At 58.3% G+C, this 19612-nt stretch overlaps 2 protein-coding genes across 7 annotated transcripts in view; one reads left to right on the plus strand and one right to left on the minus strand.

Annotated features, from left to right (window-relative positions):
- ATP6V1G1 (ATPase H+ transporting V1 subunit G1) overlaps positions 1–19612 on the plus strand; it is a 247032-nt gene that overhangs the window by 156899 nt on the left and 70521 nt on the right. The window lies entirely within an intron of this gene.
- WHRN (whirlin) overlaps positions 1–19612 on the minus strand; it is an 81851-nt gene that overhangs the window by 52427 nt on the left and 9812 nt on the right. For all 4 annotated transcript variants that reach the window (XM_025432316.3, XM_025432315.3, XM_025432314.3 and 1 more), the window contains exons 2-3: positions 7474–7692; positions 1477–1602 (exon numbers count right to left, since the gene is read on the minus strand). In XM_025432316.3, the coding sequence (XP_025288101.3) occupies positions 1477–1602; positions 7474–7692 (345 nt within the window). The remainder of the gene's footprint in view (positions 1–1476; positions 1603–7473; positions 7693–19612) is intronic.

The following is a 19612-nucleotide window of genomic DNA, read 5'->3' on the forward strand; positions in this document are numbered from 1 at the left end:
CCCGAGGTCTGGGGTCAGCAGCCAGCACGGCCGGGCTCTGGTGGGGATCCTGTTCCCAGCGGCAGACAGCCCACCCACCTCGTGTCCTCACGTGCGTGCAGCGAGGGAGCCCCCTGGGGTCCCACTACCAAGGACACTCCACCTTCGTGACCTGATCACCTCCATAGGCCCCTCCCCTACTGCTGGTCTTGCTGGGCTGAGGGATTCCACAGAGGAGCGTGGAGGACGCAAGCCTGCAGCCCGTAACATCGACGCTCGCTCGGTAAACTTAACCTTCGTGGTTAACGTTCCGGTCAGCTCAGCCCTCCCCTCGTCCTCTCAACAGCCCTGAGAAAAAGCTGTCACTTATGATGCTTTTCTGGGAGAAGGAAGGGAAGCACGGACAGGTGGAGGGACTCTCCACGGTCACCCCGCTATTAAAGCAAAAGCAGCAAAGCGGGAGTGGAGCCCCATCTTCCGGACCCCAAGCCCAGAGCTCTTGCACCTGCATCGTCGCTCCTAAAAGAAGCTGACAGATGCCCCCGCCGTCCCCCTCGACCGCCACGGCCCATCCACGACACGCACAGGGCACCTCCTGAGCAGCACCCTCACCTGCCACGACCTTTTCATGACCTTGTCTGCTCCTCCGTGTCCAGAATCAGTTCCCCCCTGCATCAGTGGGGCATTCGAGGCCCTTTGCTACAAGGCACAGTCTCATCTCGTGTCTCGTTCCCCGGCCACCCGGGTGCCCACGGTCTGGCCTTCTGGCTCCCTCAGTGGCACCCCCTTCTTCCCCAGGCCCTCCTCCCCAACCTGCCTCCTTCCGCAAGGCCGGCTCAGATGCCACCTGGGCCCTTGCTCACTGCTCCCATCGCTGCTGCCTCGGCTTCCCCGGCATCAGGATTTAGCCCAAACACGCGCTGCCACTTATTTAGGTGACCTGTGTCCCGGCCCAAGGTCCTCGTCCCTGCCTTGCTCACTGTCACCGGCCCCCGGGCTCTGGCGGGCAAGTTCTGGCAGCGGGACTGGCAGCGGGACGGAGCAGCGAGGTGGCTGAGACCCTGGGCGGTGGAACAGGCGCTGCCCGGGCGGATCCTGCCCTGCAACCGCCCACCGCATGCTTGGCGAGTACGTGGCCCCTCCTGCGTGTGTCCACCCGCAGACTGGAAACTGCGGGTCACGGCCGCCCACCCGGGGGCAGCCTGAGGGTTCAATGAGCCCCACGCACAGTCGGCTACAGTGCCTGGCCCATCAGCCTTCTCTAACAGGACAGCGTCGCCCCGGCTGAATGCCAGCGGGAGCTGCTCGGTGTCACCCCCCCTCTCCCTCCCTCTCTGTGCTCCCTATGAATTCGAGGTCACCCCCACCCCCACTCTCCATCCCCTCCCTCTCCGTGCTCCCCATGAACCCGAGGTCACCCCCACCCAGCTCCTGCCCTCTCTCTCCCTCTCCGTGCTCCCCATGAACCTCCTGGAAGTCGGCCCTCGGGGCCCTCACCTTGAGCCCACTGCTCTCTGCTTCTGAGCCCGCGTCCACGCCGGTGACGTAAATGCCCAGGCCGTACTCGGCTCCCCCGCGGATCGTGAGGCCCAGGGAGCGGCCCTCGCCCAGCACCAGGTTCACCTGCAGGAGGGACAGGAGACAGCTATTCGAGGGCCTGGAGGGTGGGTGACGTGAACTTCGTGGGGGCAGCACAGCAGGCTGGAGTCCTTGGCAAACCCCGAAAGGCACTCCCATTGAGGCCTGGAACATTCCGGGTCCCCTGCCCTGGCTCTGCCTCTGAACTGCTGTGTGACCTTGGGGAAGCCCCTGTCCCATCCTAAAAGAAAGGCAATGAGGGAGGTGACCTCCAGAGACCCCCCCAGAGTGACGCGACACCTCAGGTTTTCCCATGTGCTTCACACCGTGGGGGCGCAGGCACCCCAGCTGCCCTTCACCACCCGCTTCAGCCAGGGAGAGCCTGCTCTGGTCCAGGCTCCTTCAGCCCCCCATCCTCCTTAGGATCAACGCCAAGTCCACTCTGGTGCCCAAGGGTCCCCTGTCCCCTGGGGGGGTCTCCTGCTCTCCCAGCGGCCCACGGCAGCCTTGCCTCAGCTGCCCTCCCGTCTACAAACAGCAGGAGCGCCTGCTGAGTGCAGACCCAGTGCTGGGGGGGGCCAAGCGACCCCCCGGAAACAGTCCTGCTTCCGAGGGTCTCAGCAGAAGAGCACAGAGACCAGCAAGCAGAGCTTCAGAGCATAAGTGCTGGATCAAGGCCACGACGAGGCACAAAAGGTGCAAGGTCCTGACCGGGGGCGGGGTGAGCGGGGTGGCGGGAGGGCTTCCTGGAGAAGGCGGCATCTCTGAGATGGGAGTGTGAGCAGGAGTGAGCGAGCAGGTGCAGGGCAGGGGGGAGACGAGCTTTCCAGGGTCCCAGGGACAGCAGTCCTTGCTGTGTGCCGTCGAGGGGCCGCCCGGCTGCCGTAAGGCTCGACCACACGCTCCGCGGCGTAGCCAGCACGGATTCGTTACCTGGGAGGCCCTGCGTCCACAGGGCCGCCTTCTGTCCAGAGGCTCCCGGGGCGGGGGGGGGGGAATGGGGAGGGGACCCGTTTCCTGGCCTCTTGTGGCTTTCAGGGACCACCTGCCTTCTTGGGCTCGTGGCCCCGTCCTCCATCCTCAGGCCAGCGGGGAGCTCCTCTGTGCCCAGGGCAGCACGCCCCCCTTTGTCTGACTCTGCCCCCCTGCCTCCTCCTTCCCAGGACCCCGTCACGGCACGGGGCCACCCAGAGAATACAGCAGACTCTCCCCATCTCAAGAGCCTCAACTTCCCACAGCCGCCAACTGTCTTAGGCCATGGAAGGGGACGTCCTCCCGGGCCCCGGGGAAGAGGCAGCAGGTGGCCCGGGTCTTCATTGTGTCGGCCACAGGCACCCCCCCAAAGAGCTCCTAGGGGAAATCCTCATCTCGGAGTCCATCCTGTGGAGCCTGACCTCAGGCAGGGTGTTCCAGAAGTGTGACCTCCGAGCCATGAAGGCCTAGAGGTCAGCCGGGGAAGGGGGAGGGATGACAAGTATTTGGGGCGGGGGGAGGAGGAAGGTGTGTTAAAGCTCAGAACCTGGATGTGGCACGGCCCCCAGGGGTCCTGCAGGGTGCTGTGTGGCCAAGAATGGTGGGGAAGGGGGGCCAGGGCAAGACTGGCTAGCGGGGGGCCTGGGCCGGGCCGAGAAGCTTTAGGGGGACACTGACTGGCTCAGATTCGGGCCGAGATGCATTAGGGGGGACACAGACCGGCTCAGATTTGGGCTGAGATGCTTTGGGGGGTACACGAACCGGCTCAGATTCGGGCTGAGAAGGACAGAGGGCTTGGAGACAGACGGACGGGGCCTTGCCCCGGGACTGCATGCTCTCCCAGCTGCGTGATGCCGGCCCCGTCATCGCTACGCCACGGCACACGGTCCCACATGAATACTGCTCAGGGAAAAACCTCATCCTCGTCCCCCCCAGGACGGCTACTACCACACACAAACGCGCCCCTGAAAATACCAAGTGCTGACAAGGAAGTGGACGGAGCAAGTGGAACCGTCGCGCCCCGTCGGTGGGCACGTAAATGGGGCAGCCGCCATGGGAACCTGTCAGGAGGTCCTCGGAGCGTCAGAAATACAATTAGTATCACCCCAGACTCCAGCAACGGCGCCCAGGAGGCCTGAGAGCGGGTCTCAGGCACGTCCTTGCAGGCCGGCAGCGAGCCGTGTTACCTGCAACCGCCCTTGGGGTGAGGATGCGAGCCTGGTGAGCGCAGGGGGGCCGTCCGACGGCCTGGATGGGAAAGAAGCCCTGGCACGTGCCACAGCCCGGACGAGCCTCGGGATGGTCAAGGCAGAGTGGAGTCCCCTGCAGGGAGCCCGATGCGGGACTCGATCCCTGGACCCCGGGGATCACGCCCTGAGCTGAAGGCAGACGCCCAACCGCTGAGCCGCCCAAGTGCCCCCTCTAAGCCACTTCTCGATGTCTTCAAGTGGGGAGGTCCCGATGGGCTTCGCCCCATCAAACTGGGAAAGAACCGTGAAGGGTGAGGCCCGGAGACCTGCTGACCTCGGGTGGGCGTCACCTCCCGTGGGTGAAGGACAAGTGACAAAGCCCAAACAGGTGCTCGTCCTCCCTGGAGGGTGACGGGCTGGGCACCAGCCGCCAGGGCCACACGGCTGTTCAGGCCGCCACGAAGATGCCAACTTGGGCCACAGATGGCCACAGTGTCCTCTGTCCCCTCGTGACAACGGTGGGGAGGTCTGGCCGCACAGGCCTTCGCTTGGAGCGCACCGGGCTGCTGGCGGGCGAGTCCACGGCCGCCCGGTCACTCCCGTAGCACGTGCTGGGCGTCTGCGCTGTGCCGCACCGGCCCGCACTCCACGAGGGTGCCAGGGCCCCCACGGCCCAGGCGCTCACCCGGCGGCAGGCGGAGGAGCCCCTACCCGGTCTCCACTTTACGGGGACGCCGGGCTCACAGCCCTTACGCCACTCGGCCAAGGTCACACGGCCGGCCACGGCAGAGCCGGGATTTGGATCCGCTCGTCCTCATGGCCCTGTTGCACGGATGCTGCCCTGGTTAAGCCCCCCCAACTGACGTGTTTCGGTTTGTTCCCACTGGAGAGGCTGCAGGGTATTCGAGAACGGGAACCCCGGGGCAGGAAAGCCCCGCTGCACGCCGCCCCTCTGGGCCTCGGAGGACGTGGTGTCACCGGAGCGCGGACGGCTCTGATCCCTGCGGACTTACAAGTCGTCCTGCCTCCTGCTCCCCGCTTCAGCCTCACGGGGCGGCTCTCACGCCTCAGGAGGGAGGACCGTGCGATGCCGCAGCCCGAGAGCCGGCTTCCCCGACGGGCAGGTCAGGGTCCCACCCACGGTGGGATTTTTTCATCCCTGCCGCCCTGGGCAGGCTCCCTGGGAGGAGGAGGTGAAGGCTGGCGCAGGCAGTCTGGGCGCCTGGTTGCCGTGGTCTGTAACGTCGGACAAGCCCAGGACACCGGGAGGAGAGACGCAGGACCCGCTGGGCTCCAGGGCCCCAGGAACAGAAGTGCGGGCCCCCCTGCTCCGCACAACAGGAAACGGGGGTTTCCGGGCTGCGTGGGCGAGAAGAGGAACAGAAGGGAGGCCAGAAGCTTGTCTGGAGCTGTGACATCTGTGAAGGCGGCTCTGGTGTGGTCCGGGGTGTTTCCTGCCTCCTGAGGTCTCTGGGTCCTCCCTGGAGCATAGTTCTCTAAGTATCTGCCTTCCGCGTTCCTATGTAAGTTATTCTAAGACACCGGGGGGGGGGGGGCACCTTATCTGCTCCCAGCCCTCTCACCCCCTCCATTCCAGAGGTAGGGCCCTTCTGGTTGAGCCTTGAGGACGTGCACCGGTTCCCACCTCAGGGCCTTTGCACGTGCTGTCCTTGCCGCCTGGGGTTTTCAGTCCTCTGAGTGCACGGCAGCCCCTTCCTTCCCCTCCAGGTCTCAGCTCACAAGTCAGGGCCTCCCTGTCCATCACGCTCCACCTCTCCCCAGAGTTTACATCCTTCCGTGGCTCCTCACCACCTCGATGGCCTTGCCTTGCTCATTCACACTCCTCTCTGGATTATTGTCTCACTCGTCCTGTGACCTCCAACCTCACCGGGAGCTTCCCCACAGCAGGGCCTCATCTCTCTCGTACTTCTCTGTGCCTCCCTCCCATCGCCGCGTCAAGTGCTCCGCAGGTGCTAAGTACGGGGCGACCTGTGGAACCAGTCCTAGGTGCCATCGTGTTCCCTGTGGGATTCCTGCGCCTTGAAATGGGGAGGAGGACAGCCACCCCGCTGGGCGGCCAGGCGGATTCACTCGGATGCCGGCAGCACAGAGCCCAGCCCCCAGCCGCGCCACGGCCCACAGCCCACGCAGGGGAGGCCCAGCCCCGGGAGGCTGACCTTGAAAATGACTCCAGGCCGCAGGCTCCCGGCTGGCTGGCTCGAGATTGCCGGGCGGGGAGGGGGCCCAGCCTCCTCTGCCCCAGCCCGCGCTGGCCACCAGGCAGCTCCAGAGGGGGGACCTGCCCACTGGCTACCCCTCTGCTTGCTGCCCAGCGCGGGAGCCACCGCCCGCACGGCGACATCTGCGAGAAGAACACCGAGCCTCGGGGGCGCCCCAGTGGCTCAGCGGTTGAGCATCTGCCTTCGGCTTAGGGAGTGATCCTGGGGACCCTGGATGAGTCCCGCATCGGGGTCCCCGCAGGGAGCCCGCTTCTCCCTCTGCCTGTGTCTCTGCCCCTCTCTGGGTCTCTCATGAATAAATTAAGTCTTTAAAAAATGAAAAAGGGGCAACCCGGGTGACTCAGCGGTCTAGCGCTGCCTTCAGCCCGGGGCATGACCCTAGAGACCCGGGATCGAGTCCCAGGTCAGGCTCCCTGCCCGGAGCCTGCTTCTCCCTCTGCTTCTCTCTCTCTCTGTCTCTACGAGAGAGCCGCGTGCAGGAGGTACACTCCTGGTCTCCGCAGCAACCGTGGCTGGCAAAGCAAACAGCACCAGAGCAAAGTTTAAAAATTGGGGCGTGGGGGGTGTGGAATTACTTCCTTTTCTGGTCTTTTTAAAAAAAATTTTATGTAAACAGTTGCAGTATGAGGGGAGGAGGGCTTCAACAGCCCTGTGCCCCTTCTTCGGGTCACAACAACCCATGGTGCTCGAGAGGCAACATGCCAGCCGCCACCTGCTCCAGCCACACTCTCCGGCCACCCGCTCCAGCCTCCCCTTGCAGCCTCCCCCTCCAGTGGCGTTGGTTCTGTGGATCAAAGCGCCAGCCCTGCAAAGGGGCAGAGAGCCCACACGCTGGAAATCCCTTTCCTCCAGGAGGCGCACCGAGCTCCTCACCTTCAGTTCTGGGACTGCCCTCGCCGGCTACGAGGTGAGCAGTACCAGGTCCTGTTCCCCCCAACCCAAGATGCACAGGGGCAGGAGGTTCCCAGTGGAGCCCTGAGTCCCAGAGCTGCAGGTGGCCACATGCCCAGGAAGCTAAATCATGTTGAATTTACAGGGCAGGGGGGCTCTGAGCTGTCTCTCCTCCCTTTTCCACCCCAGGGGCTAGAACGGGGAGCCGGCAGGATGCAGCTTCCACCATCAGAAGGGGCAACAGCCCGGGGGATGATGATGGGAGTGCATGTGGGCCCCAGAATAAGACGTGGAGCAGACCCACGTGGAGCAGTGGTCCGCTCAGGCCCAGACCGTCCCGTTCCGCGTCAGGGAGACGCAACTGGTCTGAGTCAAGCCACGGCCTTTGGGCGCTGGTTGCAGGCTCGTAGCTCGTATCAGAAAATACATCGCATGGGTCGAAAAGAGGAGGAAACCCTTCCGTAGGTTCCTGAGAGGACAGAGCCCCGAAAGAACCAGGCCCCTTTGTCCAGCCTCCAAGAAGCTTCCCTGTTCTGGGTCAGGCAAGGAGAACAGGCCCTCGGGGGGATGAGCCTGCCCCCCCCACCCCAACATCCACCCCTCGCCGAGGCCGGGCAGCTCACCTTCTTCTCGTCCCCGCCTTGCAGGAGGTGCAGGGTGCTCCTGGAGTCACCCTCGCGCTGCCTCAGGGTGCTGCCGTGGGTCTGGGGCAGGCCTGAGGGCGGGGAGATGCTGCGGCCCTGGGGGTCCACCCAGGTGTAGATGTGGTTGGTGACGTAGCCCCCGGGGATGCGCCCTGCCGAGTACACGGACAACAGCAGCTTCTTAGAGCCCTTCAGAGCCTAGAGAGAGAGAGAGAGAGAGGGAGGGAGGGACACACGGGTTAGGAGGAAGGGGGCATCGAGGGTCGACCCTCCCTGTTCCCAGAGCTCACGTCTCCCCAGACTCTCCACCAACCCCACCGCCCCCCAGAGCAGGAGGCCAGCCCCTGAGTGCCCCCAACCTTTGTTTTTCTTCCCCAGCGCTCCATTTTTGTCCTCTGGAAACAGGGACACCCGTTCCGCCCCGATCTTGAAGTGGTCCACGTGTACGGGCCCCCTGCCTCGCGCAGCCAGGCACCAAGAGTTCCCACTACGCGCCTTTGGGAGGCCTGCTTGGCTGGCCCCGGGGGACCTGGCCGGGAAGGGCGGCTCCCCGTGTCTCCGTTACCCATATAGACTACGTCGGGGCCTGGAATGCGGGGTCCAGGCCGAGGGGCCCTACGTGACCAGACCCCCACAAATACCCTGGCGCTGACTCTGACGAGCATCCCTAGTAGAGACCACAGCTCATCCTTGCTGCGCCTACAGCGGAGGGAGACTCCAAAGCCTGTGCCTGGTTTCCCACACACGTTGCCCCCTGCACCCGTTCCCTGGGCTCACTTCACTGTGTATCATTTCACTGGCGTAAATCTTTTTTTTTTTTTTTTTAAGCCTTTATTTATTTGAGAGAGGCAGAGAGAACACGAGCCAGGAGGAGCAGCAGAGGCAGAGGGAGAAGCGGACGCCTGACTGGGGGCGGGATCCCAGGACCCTGAGATCAGGACCCGAGGCGAAGGCAGATGCTTAACCGACGGAGCCTCCCAGGCGCCCCTCGCTGTCACAGATCTTTGTCCCAGGTTCGATGACACGCTGGACCTGTGAGCCCTCCCAGAACCTGAACAGGCAGAGCAGCAACCTTGAGAACGGAGAGGAGGCTGGTGCCTTTGACGAGAACACCACGCAGAGCCGGCCCGGGGAGGGCCTGGGCGGTCACCACGTCTCCCACGTGTGCCCGCCTCCAGCAGTTCTCAGAAGGGGTCCCTGGGAGCCCGTGATCGGGAGGGACAGAGAGGCAACGAGGATGCAAAGCACAGTCGAGGACACGGGAGGCCAGCCCCAGGCAAGCCACTGCCCCGTGCGCCTCAGTTTCCCCAGCTCAAGACTGTGGGACTAGAAAATCTGACGACCACTCGGGACACCTGGGGGGCTCAGGGGTGGAGCGTCTGCCTTGGGCTCAGGCCGTGACCCCAGGGTCCTGGATTGAGTCCCGCATCGGGCTCCCTGCATGGAGCCTGCTTCTCCCTCTGCCTGTGTCTCTGCCTCTCTCTGTGTGTCTCTCATGAATAAATAAATAAAATCTTTAAAAAAAAGAAAAAGAAAGGAAGAAAATCTGACAGCCACTCAGGCTGAGACCCTTCCAGAACCTCCAACGCTGGTGTTTTGGGTAAATGTGGGCTTCCAGTGGGTCCTGGAGACCAAGAATATTATCCTCATCCGCTCCTGCCTCCTTTATTGTTCTGGCAAAACTGAACAAACACAAGATTCCCGAAACAGCCGTTGCCGCGCCAGAGCAGGCTCTCGGAAGGTGGGCTGGGTGCAGGGCCCTCGGAGGCCGCGCCGACGGCTGCGCCCACGGCCCCTTCCAGCTAAAACACGCTCGTGTGTGTGTCACGCGGGGGACACATGTTGGCAGAGACAGTCTGAGTTCCTGGTCTCCGTCTTCTTTCTGCCTTTTTGTCTCCATTTTCACCAACAGTCACTTGCTGGTCTTCCAGAGAGGCTCTGAGCCGACAGGCGACCCCCTAAAGGCCCGGGTGAGGCGGGCTCCGCCCCGGAGCACCCCCCCGCAGCTCTCCAGCAGGCTCAGGCCCAAGCGGGGGGCAGACCTGAGATGCCCTCATTTCTCAGAACCCCCAGCAGCTTCTGTCTCCACAGCGAGCGGCTCAGGCGGCAGAGGACACTAGGAGCTCTGCCCGGGAGACAGGCCCAGCGCGTCCCCGCCGTGTCCTCCCCTGGCCGGGCCCGGTTCCGCCACCTGGCAATGAGCAGCGTGAGGTCACTAATCGCTGGGGTCCCACCCCGGCCTGGCGAGCGGATCCGGCTAGAAGGAAAGGCTGCAGCCGACGGTCCCGAGGGTCCTGAGCCGGGGCCACAGGGGGATCAGGGCCCTTGGCCTACGGAGCACACACGGCCCCGGCAGCCCTGGGGAGTGAGGACTCAACACCGTGCTGGCGGAGTCCTGGGGCTCACCTGGGGGCTCCGAGGCTCCCTGTCACCTGGAAGGGACCAAGAGGGCGTGAGAGACCAGGAGGGCGGACGGAGCAGCTGAGGTCGGCGTTGTCACGGCCGCGGGGACGTCCCCAGGGCCCCCAGGGCCGGGCAGGCGGGCATCCTTCCCACGGCTCTGCTCCTGGCAGCCGGCTGCCTGCGGGTGGGGGGCGACCCCCAGCACCCACCCGAAAGCCACGTGGGTGCTCGGCCCGTGCAAGCTGGTGACCGTGAGCCATGCCTCTGTCCGGCAAAGCCGCCTGCACGGCCAGCGCATCTCCTGAACCCGCTGCTCATCGCCGGCCCTCTCTGTGCACCTGCTCCTCTCCTGTAAGAGGATTACAGTCCGCTCTCTCCTCGGGCAGGGGAGCCCCCGTGGCACCGTGCCCGTCGCCAAAACAACAGCGTGAGATCTAAGGGCGAGGCCACTACACGCGGGGCGCCCACAGAGGCTAAGCTCCCTGCGCCTGCTCCATCGCGCGTGCGCCAGGAAGCCGGGCCCAGGGCCTGCTGCGTTCCGCGGAGCTCATCGGGGCTCAGGCTCCAGCCGTCGGCCGAGGACTGTGGAGGCAGCGCGTTCTGATTGTGGAAACGCGAAGGATGTGTGTGTGTCTCCAAACTTAATAGCTTGCTACTTGGGTTAATGCTCTCGGGAGGCAAGTCGGCCTCACTCGGCTCCCCAGAGCTGACTCTCCAAGCCCCCAGGTCGCAGACCGGGCCGTGTGGCTCCGCTCAGCAGCGGATGGAGGAACGGATGGGGGCGGCCCCCGCGGAGCGGACGGGGCGCTGTGGGATCACGCGGCACAGGCACACATGCCCCCGTGTCCAAGGGCACGCAACCGACGCGCACGAGTGACGTGGGCCACGAGGTCACAGGACAACGGACTGCGATCCCCGGGGGCACGGGCACAGGACGCGCTCCGGCGAAGTCTCAAGGAAAGGACATCCTGGTGACTCAGCCACCAGGGGCTCGGGACGCAGACCTCAGGGGTGAGGTTTTCTCAGGCACAGAGATGCTCAACCTCAGGAAGAGGGGCCGGTCCGAGACCCAGGCCCAGGTTAGTGATCAGGAAAAGAGGAAAGGATGACACGCGTGCGCTGTCCCCGACCCCACCTTGCCCAGCTGGGCCCCTGGGTTCCGAGTCACTGGGCCTCAACCTGACCCGGCTGTCGGCTTGCTGTGTGACTCGGCAAATGGCCTAACCTCTCTGTGCCTGTGTCTGTACTTCAAATGCAACTATTGGGGCGCCTGGGGGGGGTCAGAGGTTGAGCACCTCCCTTCGGCTCAGGGTGTGATGCCGAGGTCCAGGGATCGAGTCCCGCATTGGGTTCCCCGCAGGGAGCCTGCTTCTCCTCTGCCTGTGTCTCTGCTTCTGTGTCGGTGTCTCTCATGAATAAATAAATACAATCTCTTTAAAAAAATGCAACTGTTGTCAAGCATTATTAAGATAATGTAGGGGGGCCCAGCTGGCTCCATCAGAGGAGCGTGCAACTGTGGATCTCGGGGTTGTGAGTTCGAGCCCCGCATTGGGTGTAGAGGTTACTTAAACAAATAAAACTTAAAAAATATACATAACATAGACTTCCTATATATAGTATAAAGCACCTGGCACATAGTAGGTGCTAAATATGAATTTCCTTCCTCAGTCTACCAGCTTCTTCTCCCAAATCCAAGCCCTAGAATTCTCTAAAGTCCTAATCTACGTGGACACAAATACAGAGGCAGTTCTAGCCTCTCTTACAACTTTCCTTTTTTTAATTTTATTTTTAAATTTTTAAAAAAAGATTTTATTTATTTATTCATGAGAGACACAGAGAGAGGCAGAGACACAGGCAGAGGGAGAAACAGGCTCCCTTTGGGGAGCCTGATACAGGACTCGATCCCAGGACCCTCGGGGTCACGACCCCAGCCAAAGGCAGATGCTCAACTGCTGAGCCACCCAGGCGGCGACCCTCTTACAACTTTCCTCATCTGCAGAAACATCCTTCCTTTAATCCATATACTCCCTCACATCTGCCCCGCCTCTGGCATTCAGCCCATTCCCACCACCTCCAGGAGGGCCTCCTGGATCGTGACCGACTCTCCTCCGAGGGCACCCAGCACGGTTTGTTGCCATGTAAACGACGGTCTCCGCCTCACCTTCCTACACCCTGTCTCTGGGACTACAAGCTATGTTCCTTGAGGCACACGGCATGCTCTGTTTTCTTTAGAACCGTTGCCAACCAGATATTTATTGAGCTTTCTGAATGCCAGGCAGCCCCAGGGAATCTTTTAAATGAGGCCGCAGAAAGATCAGTGCAGCTGACTAGGGCCCAGGCAGCCTCGGGTCACCGCCCCATGCCTCTCCACACTCGTGTGCACACACACACCTCGGGCTCACACAGAACTTGGCGAGAGAAGCAAGAGAGTGGAGACAGGCCGCAGAGAGTCCCGACCCAGCTCTGCCACCTGCCAACGGCAACCTGGTGCAAGTCACTGGGGTGTGGCCCAGTTTTGCAGGCATAAGACCCTATAGGGGTGGTATCCTATCACAGGGTGCTGGTGAGGGTTAAATTAGATTTTTTTTTAAAGATTTTATTTATTCATGAGAGACCCGGGGGGGGGGGGGGGGGCGGGCAAGACACAGGCAGAGGGAGAAGCAGGCTCCATGCAGGGAGCCCGATGTGGGACTCGATCCCAGAACCCCGGGGTCACGCCCTGGGCCAAAGGCAGATGCTCAACCACTGAGCCACCTGGGGATCCCATGGATTAAATCAGTGTAAATGCATGAAGTGTTTGATGCCTGGAACACAGGTCAGAGCTGCAAAAGGCTGAGGTCTGATTATTCTAGGGAAGCAGGGTGGCGGCCCCAACGCACCATCCGTGATGACCGCTGCGCATCCTCCCCAAACGTTCTGTCCTCCTTCTCAACAGGTGGACGGACATGTGCAAAAGTACCGTTGCTGATCTTTACATAAATGGACTCACACTTAACATGTTCGCCACCGTGGTTTTTCCAGCTAAAAGGACGTGTGTTGAGGATCTTCGCTCCCCGGTTCCCTGACATGAGCCAGGCTCGTTCTTTGTGCCCTAGGGCACGCTCCCTGCCAGCGGAGCACCACGGCTCAATGCCCACTCCTCCGTTGCTGGACGCTTAGATGGTTTCTTGGGCTTTCCCACCGCAAACAGAGCGACGGTGACACACCTCTTCGTGCATCTGGAAGCACACGCGTGTCTAATCCTCTAGTTGGGGGATGAGTGGAGCTCCCGAGGCCCCAGCAATGCATCTTTTCTCATATGCGCCCGCGTCCCTCCCTGCTCTAGCTCCTACAGGCACCTGCAGGGGGCAGCACTGTGACATCCCAGCCGACCCCTGTGCATCCCCCTCCAGGGCTGTGGATGGGGCCAGACGGGCCTTTTCCCATGCCTTTTCCCAAAGCAGAGCTCACTCTGGTGCAGGGGCCTCGCCTCCTTTACGCTCTTCCACACGCTCGAGAAATCTCCTGCTTACGGGCAAACCGTGGCTCTATTTTCCAACCGCATCTGGAAACTAGAGGATTGCAGAGCACCGAAATAAAAAGGTATCTTAGGGGGAGGCTTTCCCCCCACCCCACAGAGTTTTCAGTGAGAGGTATAGTCTCTAGGGAGGCCATTCCCAAACAAAGTTCTGCTCTTCCTGGCTTTGAGACTTTAGACAAGCTGCCTCCGCTTTCCACGGGATGCTGCACACAGAGCGTCCTGCACTCGGTAGGGTGCATGGCGGGAGCCCAACACGGTGGCTGGTGTTACTGGGAAGAGCGAAATTACGGGGATGACCACACACTTTATTGTTCCCCTTGCACAGATGAGGAGAGGCGCTCCAGGTGGTGGTGTGACCTATGCAAGGTCATAAAGAGGACAAGGGGGCAGGGCTGGTTGGACTTTCCAACTCACGCTTCTTTCACCAGCAGTGCAAGACGGTTCCGATACCCAAGGCCAGCCCTCTGTCCTGGAGAGGGTCTGAAGAGGGGCCGTGGGGCTTACAGGCTATAAGCAAGGGAGAGAGGCCCCCGAACTCTGGAACCCTGGGCTGGCGCTAGGTACAGCCACATGGGCTAGAGGGACCCTCCCCGTTCAGCCCCACTTGGAGGGAGGACAGAAATGAATGGTGTGGACTCTGCGCCCCAGGGGCGTGTTTTAATATCATGAGAAAGTAAAGCCCTAATTAGCCCTGTCTTCAGAGCACCTTCCTCTGCATCCCATTTTTATCTGCATTAATTACCTCTTACAGGGACCACTAACTGCAAGAGCTTCCCAGCCTCTAAAATCAGTCTCTGCTGGGCAGCCAGGACATTCCTTGCGCCACCTGGTTCCCCTCCCCTTTACCCCTGGTCTTGGCACTCATGGAAACAGGACCAGTAAGGTCCTTCAATTAAAAAAAACCAACAACACACACAACAATAAAAAGGCTCACTAATGGGAAAAAAAATGCAGTGGACCCTGTTCCTTCCGTAAACTCTCCCGTTGCTTCTGATTTAAAATGCAAACTCCTCGCAGTGTGTCTCAGGCCTGAGCGGCCTGCTGCGGGCCCAGCCCCATCTCCTGTCGCTGCCACCGGCCCTTCTTACAGTAGCAAATGCTGTGAGTTATTTGCAGGTGCTGCTCCCTATCCCTGAAAGTACGTATCTCAACATGTGTATACAGTGGCTATTTAATTTATATCCTTCTCAGTCGCTAGAGGAGTCAGGGAATTCTTCTGTTTTGGTCACAGATGTGTTAATAAATACGAAAGACTGGAGATTGTGGGTGATTCCACAGAAAATGAGAAACAATGAAGAAAAGCAGTTGAGGGGATCCCTGGGTGGCGGAGCGGTTTGGTGCCTGCCTTTGGCCCAGGGCGCGATCCTGGAGACCCGGGATCGAATCCCACATCGGGCTCCCGGTGCATGGAGCCTGCTTCTCCCTCTGCCTGTGTCTCTGCGCCTCTCTCTCTCTCTCTGTGACTATCATAAATAAAAAAAAAAATAAAAAAAAAATAAAAAAAAAAAAGAAAAGCAGTTGAAATTGCCTTCCTCCCGAAATGAACTGCCTTTCTTTTAAAACTGGCTGCCAATGAAGAATTTCACCTGAAATACCAATGGATTCTCTAGTGGAATGTAAACAATGCATGCATTTCCCTTTTTGCCTTGGTTGCTAGGGAGCTCACAATTCCACTTGAATATGAAATATCATTCCTCTTAAAGGCAATACACACACACACACACACTTTCCAATATGGTTTCTGGTTTTCTGTACTTTCTAGGTGAAGTCGCTCAATTACTTCTAAAGTATGAAGAAATACTCATTACAAACATATTAACAAGTAAGTAAATAGGATATGTAGAGTTCAAAGAGGATGTTAAACCACACCAATCCTATAAGAGGAGCTCAGGAAAACAACGGCCGAGGGAAGGAATGAATGTGCAAGCACATCCCCAGCATCAGATGCCTCATACGTGTTGCTGGAGGCAGAGATATGTTTTACAGACGCCTGGGCAGTAACTCTGCTTCCTCATCCTACTCCCTCCTTCCACTCCATAGGACTACTTTGCTGCTGCTGCTGCTGCTGACTTTGGCCTAAGAATCATGTCATCTAAAAACATCCCCTTAAATAAAAGTCTGAAAAGCGTTAGTTTATATTCTGCTGGAACGTTGACGTAAGCGAGCGGGGGTATGCTGCAAACTCATGTTACCTGGAAGGACGGTGGCTTCATTTTGGTGTCCCTGACAGCTGCGTGCCCGTTAGGAGACCAGGATCTGGGGCAAAGCTTGCCGCCACATGGCTCACCAGCTCGGGCCCTGTGGCCACATCCCGGGGAAAATCACTTTGGAGGGCAGAGCAGCTGCAGGGGCCCATCCAAGACCCTTCCCTGAGATGCAGCTCAACACAGGCATGAAGCAAAAGTAAGTGGAAGCAGGTTGATCCAACCAGCAAGGAATGTGAATGCACAGAAAATAAAGGCCAGGGGCCAGGGCAGAGAATGACAGCTAGTTAGGAGGGTGGAGAGTAATCAACATCTTCTTTTCCCCTTTTGAGTCTTTAAAAAAAAAAAAATGTTTCTATTTGCCTTTAATTGGAACCTTACAAAGTAGATTTCAAAAAAATCCAACTCTTCATTGCTTCCACTGTCCTTTCTTTATGAGTTTGACCTTCTCCAAAGGCTGTGCGAAGAAGGAAGCGTTTGCTCCCGTGCTAGGAACACCAAGATCCCAGAGGCTGGAACAGGGACCTGAGATTTTAAAGCCTCTGATCTCCAGGATCTTTGCTCCTAAATGTCTCTCAGTGAGTAAAACCTGTGTGAAGAGGGAAAGCCTGAAGGACCAGAGAGAGAAAGAAAATGTTGTCCTTGCGGGTAACGCTATGGGAAATTTGCGAGCGGGTGACACAGGGGCCATTCTCCTTGCAAAACAGCTCAGAAGCTGAGGACTGATTCCAGATTCCAGAAAGATATTGATTCCTTTTTAATGCAATTCTTCAATTATCCACTAAGCCTGGCTTTTAGTCTCTTATAATTTAAGTAAATTGCTTTACAAATGTTCTTTTAAATTTGGTCTCTTTATTCTTTTCCCTTTTTTGGGGTGGGGGAAGAACTAACAAGATTCTAGGAGTCAAAAAAGGATGAGCCTTGATGGGTTTCCAATGTAGTTGTGATCTAGAACCAATGTCCATAGCATATCCATCCATCAGAAAAATCTGATTATATATCAACATTCTCTTGGCCTAAGAGTAGATACATGGATGGGTGTATTCTCCTCAAGGGCACTTAACATTCCTGTCCCTCATCACTTTCTGTGCCTCCAATTTAACTCACCCTCGGCCGGAAGAATCTGAATTCCAGGTGGAGGAAGCAACCACCTAACAGCGACTCCCAACCACCAGCTCTTACAGGAAAAGACTGATAGGTCGGAGGACCTGGAAATGTAACACTCTTGGATTAAACAGGCATCGGACATCAGTAAGTTACACACCAAAGATAAATAAGCGTATATATAGTATATAATAATATAATAAATATTAAATAAATAGAAATATAAAATAAACGTATATATTATATAATAAATATAATATGTATGTAACATTGTGCTACACGCTATTTATTACGTACTAAGTGTATGTATGCACAGCTTTTCGAACAATAAACATGCAAAGGAGTTCAACTTCACTGTTTTAAATGATGCAAATTAAAACAAAACACTTTCTTTTTGCCTATCAGATCAGCAAAAATGGGAAACAAATGTAATATCCAGTGTTGGCAAGGCTGGGGGGAAAATGAAAGCATCTCATTCTCTGCTAACATTGGTGGAGGGGGCTGTAAAATAACAAACTCTTCCCCCAAGAACAATCTGGCAACAGTTACCAAAGCCTTAAAAATCTGCCTATGCCCAGAACCAATGCCACCTCTAGAAACACAGCCCAAGGCATTTTTAGAGACGGAGCTTACAGATGAATGTGCCAGGACACACTGTCCACGGCAGCAATACGGATAATGTTCAAAAAAACCAAACTGTCCAACAAGAGGAAATGGAATCAATCACGCACCTCTTTGCTTTGACACCTGTTCTAGAAACACGTTCTAGGGCAGAAAAAGAGTCAGACTCAAAAACTGCGTTCAGAATGGCAGTTTTGTAGAAAATCCTCAATACAAATCTACGCACGTAGTCACATGGGAGACTGCAGAGATGGCCATTAGGCTGTCAACAGTGATTATTTCTGGGCGGAGCAGATTATCGATGATTTGGAGGGTTTTTTTTTTTTTTTCCTTTTATGTTTTCCTGGGGTTTCCAAGTTCTCTACATTGAACCCATAGCTCTTGGGTCATTAACTCAACGGCGCGCACATATCTCATCGTCAGTGCCCGGGGCGGACTCCTCTACTCCTCGGGTCTCCCGTGAACCAAACACGACGGCCCTTCCTTGTCCAGCCCACGGTGGGCTGACGACCACGACCTTCCACAGGAGGCCCGGGACACCGCGTTCACGCCTCGCCCACGCGTGGCAGGCCGCACAGACGGATTCGGAGCCTCTGCCAATCAACGGGAGGGTGTCCTAAGTTACACGGGTTTATCCCAGTGCGGGGTGAGCTGAGGTCACAGATAATCTAATTAGGGAATTTCCACACAGGAGGCACAAAATAAAATCATGACAAAGGTCAGGGTATGGCAAGAGAGATAAGAGGGAGACGGTGGGGGAGAAAAAGGCAAAACGTGCCCAGGGCCGCGTCTGTACCTGAAGTCTAGTCAGTAAGATGCACAGAGCTCGCCCGGGAAGGGGCCGCGAGGCTGTGGCCCGGGCTGTCTGGTTACTCGTGGGGTTTCTAATCAGTGGCTGCAACACCGTTTTTAACAAGAAAAAAAAAAAACATTCAGAGAAGAAGTGTACAGTTACCCAAACGTGGCTGGGCCAGCGCGGTGCTCAGCTGCACACCCGGCAGAAGGTGGCAGTGAGCACACGCTTCGGACACCGCACGGACTCGTGCGCTCGGTACCAGAAGCTCGGGAGCATCTCACGTGCTATGCACTTTATACCAGAAGAGTCCCCCCGGCAGGAAAAGACCCCAACACGGTGGTGTGGCCAGAGCGGGCAATCGTGAAGTGTTCAAAGGCACAGATGCCTCCGGTGCCTTCACAGGCCGCCTGTAGGGTCACTCATGTCCTCGCTCTACGGGTAAGGAGACTGCATACGGCACTTAGAGACTTGCCTGTCCTTGGACTATTGCTCCCATTACAACTTTGTCGAAGCGGAATTTCAGAAGCAGAGAGGTTAAGGAGTTTGTTCAAGGCCCCACAGGTACAAAGGGGCAGAGCCAGGCTCTGAACCCAGACCACCCGGCTCCAGAGCCTGGGCTTGAGCATCCAGATGGGAGGCCGCTTTGCCCTGGCGTCGGAGTGACCGCCACATCCCCTCACGTCAACAAAAGCTGGCTTTAATTCCTGGCTCTGCCCCGTCCACCTCTGTTGACGATAGGCAAGTGACAAGCTTTGGGCAATTTCCTGTACAAGGAAGGAATCAAAGTGGTGCCTACTTTGAACCTGTTGGGCTGTGGCGAGGGCCAAGTGAGTTAATACATTGGAAAGTACAGAGAATGTCATCTGGATTATCGTAAGCCCTCAATATAAAAATTATTATGGGCCGCAGAGCCATTCAAGGAAAACTAGGAGATGCATCATCTGTGTCCAACGAGTGAGGCAGGTCCCTATGCTAACAGGGCAGCAGAGAGAAGACAGGGGTTCCCGCAGGTGGGGCAGCTGAGGGTGGGCGGGATGAACCACTGGGGCCGGCCTCACAGGGCCACGGTGTCCACAGGTGCCCAGAGACAAAGCCGGCTTTCAGGGGAGGGCGCGCTGCCTGTCTGGTCACGTGTGGACTGCACTCGGGACAGCCAAAGAGGACTGTCTGCAGGTAACAGGGAGCCGGAACACCAGGTTCAGGAGGGGGCTTCGCAGCTCCACACACATCTAGAAAGTGTGCCCTGCCTCCAGGATGCTGAATGGATGTGTGGGTAGATGAGCAAGCCGGGAGACAGCCAGCCAGCCAGGAGGCCGCTGCACTCCGGCCTCCAAGGGTCCAAGGGCAGGGAACGGGGGAGTGTGGTCTGGGATGAGCTGGGGACAGATCAGGCCTGGAGGGCCCGACACCCCCGGGTGCAATCCCCAACAGGGAGCCCGTAGAGAGGAGAGCGGGTCAAGGCCAGGAACT

This window comes from Canis lupus, chromosome 11, assembly GCF_003254725.2.
Source record: "Canis lupus dingo isolate Sandy chromosome 11, ASM325472v2, whole genome shotgun sequence".
In the NCBI taxonomy this organism is placed as follows: Eukaryota; Metazoa; Chordata; class Mammalia; order Carnivora; family Canidae; genus Canis; species Canis lupus.